We start from the raw sequence: 10,086 nt of genomic DNA, 5'->3' as shown, positions 1-10,086 counted from the left end.
TTTTCATTAGTTGTCAGTTCTGATCATCAACATAAAAAAAAAATAAACATTTGAAATATGTCTGTATGTAATGAATGGATATAATATACAAGTTTCACTTTTTGAATGAAATAAATCAACTTTCACATGATATTCTAATTTTATGACCAGCACCTGTAGAAGTCTGTCTCTCCTGTTCTTATTCATCTGGGCATTGTCTCATGAAGACTCCATGTTCTGCACCACATCCTGGTTTTGTCTCCCTTAGTGTCCTCTCGTGGTTCATGTAAACTGCTGTCATGTCAGCCCTTTTGTTGATATTCATTAAATAACTTTTACTTTTAACCCGAGTCCTCCCTTCATTTTGGGTTCAAACCACCACCAGATCGTTACACCGCTGAATTAAACTGCTTAATAAATTTAACACGTAGGGGACACAGAACATTTTAAAATGTTTAAATTGTGCATTTGTTTTTTTTTTTTCCCCTTTTACAGTTCATTACACTAGGATGAAAATATATTTGCGTTTAATTAAAGTTTAGTAACATTCTCTTAAGCAGTAACACTTAAAAAAGAGACAAACAACGAACTCTTTGTTCACTTTGCTGGAAAACTCAAGATTTGTACCAGAGGCTTTTATTAACCAGGACCGAAGAGCTCGTAGGAGCCGACGACAACGCTCTGAAGTCTGAATGGAAACAAAGAAAATAAAACCAAACCAGAAACACAAATTACATTCAGGAGTTGAATGAAATGATGGGATGACTTCAAAACATCTCCTCGGTGAAACAAAAAGGGATTGGAGAAGTGTAGGAAATGACACCAGCTGGATGAAGACAGGACGGCTGAGAGTTCTGGATTAATCCGAGTCTCATGGGCAGTGCTGCTGTTGGAGAAACTGTTCAAACCAGGCACGTTGTTTGTAGAAAAAATAGGTAAAACTAAAAGCTTACAAGTTGTCAGTTTCATCTATTCATCAGTGTCTTTTCGTTTTGGGCTTTTAATGTTTGATTTGAACCGTTATTTTTTTTTTCCAGGGTTGATTGATTAAACAAGACATCAATGGATGGATGTTCTTTAATCCATGCAGGGTCAAATAAACCCATATTCATCTAATTTATTAATTAGTGGCACTGAAGGTCCTAGAAGGCGTTATAATTTAAACAATTGTTAAATCGTTAGTGGTATGATCAACTCCAGCTGGTAGATTTGTTTGCAAGCACTCAACGCTCCTCTGTCCCTCTCGGATAACCACCTAGGTTGACGTCTACCATGAACTGGAAGCTACTGGAACGCCAGTGTCCCTGTCCACGGCGAAGACAGATTTACATCTGCACGGACTGCAAAGACACAGAAAGCAGCTTCGACTCCAAAAGTCCACGCGGACAAGACAAACACCTTCCGGAGAAAATTTTAACCTTAGATGAGACACAGATTGAGACGTTTGGCCGACATGACAAGAAGAATGTTTGGAGGAATCAAATTTTAGAACAACATGCTAACTGTCAAACATGGTGGTGGTAGCATCATGCTGTGGTAATAATAGAGGATGACCTTCAAATTATCCAGCTTCACTTTGAATCAACAGCTGGATGGTTGAAACTTGGACACAACGGAAGAATACCAAACACACATCAGAGCTGCTTTCTGATTGGATAAAGCTTCAGAGCTGGTTTCTGATTGGATAAAGCTTCAGAGCTGGTTTCTGATTGGATAAAGCTTCAGAGCTGGTTTCTGATTGGATAAAGCAGACTAATGTAATGCTTGTGCAATAATTTTTCAAAGTCCAATTAGAAGTTTGTAAACCAACCAATATAAATGAACTCTACCAATTCTGCCAAGAAGAAGAGCGGTCAAACATCAGCCAAAGTCCAACCAGAAGCTCGATGGAGACCAAAAGCCTGAGGTCCAGGTGAGAGACATGTTATCAAACATTACTAGGGGTGTATGATGATATTTGACCCTCTATGGACTGGAGAAATGCCCCAATAAGTTCAATTTGTGCACCCAGTTCTTGATTTTAAAAACAATTACAGTTATGTGGCGTTTAATTATCTGATCTTAAGAAATAACGGTTCAAATAAACCCGTTAATAGCTCAAAGTTAACATGAAATTCAAACTTCTGACTACAGCTGTGATAACACGGGGGAAGAAGTAAAAGGCGTGTAAAAGTGTGTAAAGAGGAATAAAAACCATCCAGACCCAACAGCTTTGAAACCTGGAACATTTTATGTTTTTCTTTCTCAAAATAACTCAGTAATACTCGTACAAAGTACCAATGGAAAGGCTGCGAGTTGGAGACAGAAAACGCCCGCAGTTTTAAAAATAAAGACCCACATTTTGGTCTCGGCAGGTGGAGATCTTATTAACAGTGCACCAGGCAAAGACAAAATGTGCAACACCAAGTCCAGCTTTGATTTATGAGGGAAAAATATGTTTGCACCTTTTTAAACAGGGGACCGGAACACTCCCCCCCATCATCAAAGACAGTTTAAAGCTGTTGTACAAAATCACTGCGAGGTTAGTTCAGGAGTGAAGCATCGGCCTCATCGATGCTCAGAAAGCTCACTTCATGCCAACACCGCCAGATTATTTAATCTGACCCAGAATGATGGCTTTTCCTTTTCAATAACGTGCAGAGAAAATATGCTTTGAAACTGTCAGACAAAACGTACATAAAGCAGATTTAAGATTAAATAAATAATTCTTGGAATAATTATTTTTAATTAGTGGTGGCTCACAGTTTATATCTCTGGCTTTTATTTATTTTAATCATCTTTAATTAATTATTTAAAATAAACTTCTTCGCTCGTTATTTTCGCTCTCCTTTTCAGGATTTAAACCCACAAACTTTCCTTCACCAAAGCCGACATTAAATTTCGACGTGGTTTCCCCGTTGGCACCGAACAGATGCTGCTCTATTTAATCTGCTCATTTCATAATTGGGCAATTTATTTTTTTTTTTTTAATTTAGGACTTGAGACTGATTACGGGTGACAATTTATTTTTTGGCAAAGAAGCAGAAGTGCCCTGGTAGTTTTATCAAAAACGCACTGAGGGGTGAAACGCACAACGTACGTTGTAAAATATATTAATTGTGCTTATAAAGAAAGATCAGAACAGAAGCTGCTCGTTAAACGTCGTGACTTTAGTGTGAGAGGTCCTGCGAGGTGCGATTCACATAAAGACTGCCGGTTATGATCAGCTCAAGAAAATATAGTTTTAAACTCCACAGGGAAATGGCAGTTTGGTAAATAAATACCTAAAACAGAGATTATACATTTATTATTTCTCTTTCTTTGGCCGGTCGGATGAAGAAAACAGGACGTCAAACTGTCAAACGCTGCGATCGTCTGTAAATATCGTAAATTATGATTTTCGTCTACGCAAACCAAGAAGGGGCTAATTTGTTTAACGGTTTGCCTGAACGTGGACGCCGCTCACCGATCCGATTTGTTTGAGCTGCAGAGAACCGAACACCAGAGGAGGTGAGGTTCCGTCCCGCCTTAAAGAAAACTAATCCGAGGCGGCTTTTGAAGTTTTGACTCGTAGGACAGATTAGACCCAAAGGAAGAGCTAATATAATCCAGAAAAAAAACAGATATACAACTGCATACTTTTACAAAACAGGTCAGAACCTCAGACCCCCACCTCCAAAAGAAGCGTCATCTTTATTTTATCTGATATTTATTGTTTCATACTCTGCTTTTCAAACACTAATTTTAAAAACAAGAACTTTTACCCTTAAAAACTCGAAGCCTTTCCCCCACGTCTCATTGAAGATTTGGTTTTTGAATAAAGCAGGACCAACATTCAGCTGTTTGTATGTTTGTAGTGTGACTTGTGACTTAAACGGCTGCAGGTTTAAGCTTTTTAAACGGTGATTTCAGTTCAACATACAACGTCGTGGTGCAGCGGTAATATCTTGTCAGAACTATTAAATGATGTCATAAATGTGAGAAGTTGGAAAAAAAAAGCCCAGGTGTAAATTTCTCCAGGACAGTTGATATTATAAGTTTGTTGTCGTTGTAATTAAGGCAAAAAGCAAAACATTTGACTTAGAGATTAACAATTTCACCCCAACATTTGGTATCAAGCTTTTTCAAAAGGGGGGGGGAAATAAAAAAAAAAACATTCAGTGTGCAAAAATATGAAAAGGAGCAACAAACGGAACGAATACTTCACTCCTTTTTGGTGTGTGAGGATTCGTTCTGAAGATGAACTGTACAGGGTCCGGTGTAAAGCTGGGACAGTGTTTAAAAACTGGGGAGGCGGAGTTAGAGGGGCAGGTGGGGCTCTCTCGGGCTGCACTACCTGTGGACCGACAGGTGCAGCCCGTTCAGGGGGTTCAGTTGGTGGGGCAGAGGGGGGTGCAGCTCCAGCTGGGCCAGCAGGGAGAAGTGGTCCGAGGGGACGTGCGGGTGGGGGCAGCCGGTGATGTTGTTGTCTATGAGCCACTGGCTTTCGAGCGGCCCCATCACGCCGAGGACGCTCATGTGAGTCTTGGAGAAGAAGATGTAGTCGATGACGCCCTGCGGACACAGAAACACCGTCAGGCCGAGGAGCAGCTCCCAAATATTTAAACTGATCAAATCCGAGGTGAAATGAACCATCTGCTCTCCAACTGAGGCGTGCGAGCCCCCCCTGGTGGTTCACACAGGAAAGGCTGACCAACGAGCCTTTTGAACGGGTTCAGACCCACATTCTGAACAGAATCCTGAAGATTGTGCTTCACTATGGGTCAGGGTTAATAAAAAACTCCACAAACTCATGACTCAGTCACTTCAAGACTGCATGACTGTGCTTTAGTTGAGCCATGAGCTGATAAAACACAAACATTGGCTATAATTACATCAATTTTACAGATATTATGCTCATATTTGGTGTGGTAGTAGCTGAGAGTCATCTCCAACACATACTGGGAGCTCTACTCATTGTGAAAGATCTATTCTCAAGAACCACTGGACTTGAATGGATTTTAATGAAACTTGCAGAAATTAATCACTGGATTTACGTCTACTCATGAAGCCAATCCAATTCAAAATGGCCGCCATAGCTCTCTGATATTACAAACCCCCAAAATGCCTCAGTCCATTTTACAGACGTGAAGCTTAAATTTCATGATTCGTACCATCATCTCCTGACATTTTATGAGCTTGTAGAAGGTACTTTTTAAGGTTTGATCAAAACAGCTAGACATCCGTCATTTCTCAACATTTTAAGCATAAAAGGCGCTGGGCGTTAAATAGCATCGAGCACGTTTGGACGTTGGGCTTCTACCTTGAAGTCGTACGTGTAGTTGGTGTAAGGCATCAGATTGCTGTCGTAGGCGCTCTTCAGCTGGAAGCTGTGCGTGATGCTCCCATCTGCGTTGCCGTTCTTGCCGTTGCAGCTGAAGTTGGTCAGACATTCGTTGTAGCGCAGCTCCTTGAAGTCCTTGTGGTTATCAGCCACTCCTCCATCGCTCAGGTACTCCACCACACCTGGACCCGAGCACAGGAACACCTTACTGCACAGGTGCACAACATTAGCAGAAAACAAAGCTAGCTCCTGAGCATGAGACGGGCATACCTGAGTCAGGCAGTGAGTTGAGGTCAGCGCACAGGACGATGGGGATGGATGACGGGTCAGAGGTTGGCGAGCCCGTGGTCACAGAGCTGGACGCCCTCTCAGCGATGCTCTTCAGCTCCGACAGGAACATCATGGTTTGGATCAGCTTGACGTCTGAGTACTCGGGGTCCCAGTGCATGTGAGCGTTAGCCACAAGGATCAGCTGCCTCTCCTGAGGGGGTTTCATGCCTCAAAACAAAAAAAGAAACATTTTTTCACTTGTTTGATTAAACTAACAAACCATGTGCTAGTCCCTGACAGATTGATTGAAAAATTAAAGCCAGGCGTGTTTTGGGCCCTCGAGGACACAGAGAAGCAACCGGATGTTCTTTTATCGGAGGATTGATCTCGTCTGTTCTTACCACTGGAGAACAAGTCCTTATTGACCTCCAGCAGCACCGCCACGCCGATGTTGTCTTTGGTCATCACTCTGTTCAGCATGACCTCTGACCCCTCAGAGTTGGCCATGGCCACCTGATTGAACTCCACAGTGTGTTTCTGTACCAAAGTAAACCTGCAGACACATCAACAAAGCAGCATCAATCTCAGAAACTCATAACGCTTCCTCTTTGCCACTCGTGCCGTCTCCCACCGCCACGTTTTGTTTTAAACCAGGTTTTTTATAAGAATGCAACGAGTGAATCCTGCATCGACGTCAGGAGTCTTCAAACTCACTTCTCTGTTTTAAAGAAGATTGCACAGCCGTCTACGTGTTTCCTCTCCTGCTCAGAAACCAGTTTGGCACGAGATTTGGGACAGAAGTAGCCGTCGTAACCACGATCCTTTAGTGTTTCCAGAAACAAAGTGTAGTACTGCTCCGTCTCCACCTCCTGCAGAGTAAAACAATTTTAAAAAGAACCTCGTTGGACAAAGTAAACTAAACTTCAGCTGATGGTTATGTTGGGATAGAACCCCGCAGCTTCACCTGCAGGTTGATGATGTCAGCGTCGCAGCTGGTGATTTCCTCCATGATGCCCTTCTTGCGGTACTCCCAGTTCAGCGCCCAGGACGGGCAGTATCCGTACAGCTGCCGCGTGGCGTATTTATCACACAGCACGTTATAACACATGACTGTGAAGACAGCTGCGGGAGAAGACGACACGATAAAACGCACAGAAAACAGCTACAATAATCAAAACTCGGTTTTAGATGACTTTAGTTTGAGATCAACTAATATATGTCTTGACTGAAGTATAATTTAGGTAAATTTACACTGACTCTAAAGTGCAGTATTCACCTCATTGTAATCTTTGAATTAAAATATCATATAAACCAAAACTTGAGAGAAAACCCTTATGGTGCTGGGCGGCTCTTCTGCAAAGATGAGACAATCTGTCCCAAACACCCCTAGAAGCTGCACAGAGCTTTAAGAAGGGGCCATTTGGTCTTCTGGAAGGACTCAGGCCAGCAAAGAGACATACTGGTAGTCTCTCCAGCATGTCTGGGGTCTCCTCCCAGTTGAACATGTCCAGAAAACCTGCCTACCCCAAGTTTGAGGCCTCTCATGCCGAGACCACCTTCCCTACAGTGAAGCATGGTGGTGGCAGCATCATGCTGTGGGGATGTTTTTCATCAACAGGTACTGAGAAACTGGTCAGAGTTGCAAAGGTGGATTTAAATATAGAGAAACTCTTGATTGACTCTTGTCGGGAGTCTTCTAGAGGTTAGACGGACCCAGCTCATGGAGATGAACCTGAAGAGTTGCTGATGTCTCTTCAGAGTCGAGCTGTGGGTGCTGAATACGTTTTTCAGTTTTACATTTTTAAACAATTTAAAACAAATTTCCCCCACAATTTAAGTCCATTTATTTGCTTTAATTAAGAATCTAATTAAACTCCAGGTTATAAGGCAATAAAACAAAAAGAATACACGAGGGAGGAATGCTTCTGCAAGGCGTTGTGTTCGTTTCACGTTTCGTAGCTGCTGGAAGTTAAAGATGGACTCGCAGGAAGTTTGACGTGCCTCATGAACTAACCTGTGGGGATCATTTGGTCTCGCTCTTTCAGAGTGATCCACGGTCTTTGCGGGAGCTGCTCTGGGTGGACTGGGAACAGGCAAGACAAGGATTAGTGCTCGTATATTCGTGTCAGACACGATGATGTCATAACACACTCAATAAAACGCTTTTTAAATATGAACGAGCTCTGCGAGGCGACGCAGCCGAGACCTTTACCTGCTAGATTGTCAAGCATGTAGTTCAAAAGCTTTCTGGTTCCGTCTGGTTCCTGGTAGATATTGAGGATGTCCTGGGACAAAGGATTTCCTGCAAATAAAATCAGATCATAGTAAAAAAAAAATAACTACAAGAAACCCCCAAACATCTGGTGTGAAATTTTAAACATGTACTGAAATAAGTGGGCAGCAGTCATAAAGTCTGTAACAAAATTTCTAGTGGTTTCAAAATAAAAGCCTCACCTTTTAGCCCAAGAGTTTGCAACCGGAAAAGCCTCCCAAGTTCATAAGGCAGAACCCGTAAAAGATTGTTGTTTAAAAGCAATTCCCTGAAAAAAAAACCAAGACAAAGCGTCAGCGATCTGCACACAAACGATCATTTTATTTCATTTTAGGTTGGTTTGAACTTTGTTCTTCCTTTGATGCTTTGTGATTATTTATGCTCTAAATGCCTTGAAGGAATTTAAAATCAATATTTCAGCTTTAAAACAAAGTTACACCCTGTTAACTCAGAGCTTTGTGTGAATCAAGTAACAATCATTTCTTTGTATAAACTTTAAACAAGTGTCGGCAAACACGCAGCTAATTGGAAACAGAGTGAACACAGTTTAATGTTAAAACTGGACGTCTAATTATAACCAGCATTAACATCACGGCGGCCCTTTCTCTCCAGAAAATAACAGTTTACACTTCCACTGTGCACGCAGAATGACTATAACAACACAGATGGTTAATGAGGGTAGATGTAATATATTTCTGTATTAATTGGATTAAATGTCATATTTGGGCACTTTGATCATCAGTTTCCTGATAAACAAAGAGGAGGCTGGACCAAATTCAGAGTCTCATTTTTAAATGCAAAACAAATCATTAGATTTTACTTATTTTCTTGTTAAATTCACCTATTTTTTGATCTGAGTGACAGTGTTTTCAAGAATCTGCTGGTCTCATACGCAGGTCGCTGCTGAGATAAAGTTTTATTCGATTTATTTCACAGGAACGAAGCTTCCTGCGATCCTCTTCTACCTGAGAGTAACCATGTTGCCCAGTTCGGCGGGCAGGCTGCGGAGCTTATTGGACGACAGGTTCAGGTAGACCAGGTGGGGCAGCTTGGCGATGTCCGGCGGGATGCGGGTCAGGTTGTTGTCGTTGATGTGCAACGCCGTCAGGTGAGTCAGGGTCCATAACGAGCTGCTCAGGCTCCTCACACGCCCTGCCACAAAACAAACAAAAGAATATTTGAACGTTAATTCAGTTCATCATGAAAAACTTCAAAAGTATGAGTAAAACTACGACAAATGTAAAAAATTGTTGGTGTTTAATTTCATTAAATAAGCCCATCCTTCTTTCTGACACTCATCTGGATCTGGGTCATGGAGGCAGCAGGTCCAGGAGGGAAACCCAGACCTCCCTCTCCACAGAGACACTCTCCAGCTCCTCCTGGAGCTCCTCCCCATGCCAGAGAAGATATTTCATCCTTCCAGGGAGTTCTGCTTCATCAGGGTCTCCTCCCAGTGGGATTTTTCTGGGAAACTTTTAGGAGGAGGTGTCCTAATCAGATGAACCACCTCAGCAGACTCCCTTCAATGCAGAGGAGCAGCGCCTCTACTCTGAGATCCCCCCGGATGACTACAGCTGCGTTGCCATTGATAAGTACGACTCGAGTTGACTCTCGTCTCATCGGTTCTTCTCAGGTGGAGGTGAACTGTCACTGTGACTGGTTTCTTGATCGTCAATGCAAAGCGGGCGGTTTCACGTAGCGCCGTCCAGCTCGCGCTGAATCCACCAATCCGCCAATAACAACAGAGAAGTCTGGACCTTGTCATTTGTCCACGACGCTGTTTTTGGAGCTTCCGTTCTGAGCTAGAAACTAGAAAATCTAACTCACTCACTCTCCAACAATCAGAGATGAAATGTTGGTTCAGATCTAGTTTGCAGTTATTACTGACATACATGTCAACCCCTTGGGATGTTTACCTTCAGAGATCTGTAAAATTCACAAAAAGTCTGCAGTACTTTCACACATGGGTTGGTGGTGGTGGTGGTGGTGGGGGGGGCAGGGAGGATGTGGGGGCAACCTTAGCATTTCCTTACAGGCTGGCTCTGAGATGTAAAATAAATGTGAAGCTGAGTTTTTGAAAAACCTGTAAGATTTTCTCTGTAGTCATGAAAAATGGGGACAAATCCATATAATTGATGGAAAATCCATAAGACTCGACAGGTCTTGACTGGGCAGGTCATCCAGTGATGAAGCTCTGGTCTTGACTGGGCAGGTCATCCAGTGATGAAGCTCTGGTCTTGACTGGGCAGGTCATCCAGTGATG

General features: G+C 42.5%; 1 protein-coding gene across 1 annotated transcript in view; it reads right to left on the bottom strand.

Annotated features, from left to right (window-relative positions):
* Positions 1 to 569: 569 nt before the first annotated feature.
* cnot6l (CCR4-NOT transcription complex, subunit 6-like) overlaps positions 570 to 10,086 on the bottom strand; it is a 13,755-nt gene continuing 4,238 nt past the window's right edge. Inside the window, exons 3-12 of the mRNA XM_037680859.1 lie at positions 8,789 to 8,975; positions 8,006 to 8,091; positions 7,764 to 7,853; positions 7,566 to 7,634; positions 6,516 to 6,673; positions 6,266 to 6,420; positions 5,953 to 6,104; positions 5,552 to 5,779; positions 5,261 to 5,463; positions 570 to 4,512 (exon numbers count right to left, since the gene is read on the bottom strand). Coding sequence (XP_037536787.1) covers positions 4,291 to 4,512; positions 5,261 to 5,463; positions 5,552 to 5,779; positions 5,953 to 6,104; positions 6,266 to 6,420; positions 6,516 to 6,673; positions 7,566 to 7,634; positions 7,764 to 7,853; positions 8,006 to 8,091; positions 8,789 to 8,975 — 1,550 coding nt within the window. The 3' untranslated portion in view covers positions 570 to 4,290. The remainder of the gene's footprint in view (positions 4,513 to 5,260; positions 5,464 to 5,551; positions 5,780 to 5,952; positions 6,105 to 6,265; positions 6,421 to 6,515; positions 6,674 to 7,565; positions 7,635 to 7,763; positions 7,854 to 8,005; positions 8,092 to 8,788; positions 8,976 to 10,086) is intronic.

Source organism: Nematolebias whitei, chromosome 8, assembly GCF_014905685.2.
Source record: "Nematolebias whitei isolate Nwh7 chromosome 8, NemWhi1, whole genome shotgun sequence".
Classification (NCBI taxonomy): Eukaryota; Metazoa; Chordata; class Actinopteri; order Cyprinodontiformes; family Rivulidae; genus Nematolebias; species Nematolebias whitei.
This window is presented reverse-complemented; position numbering and strand designations above follow the sequence as displayed.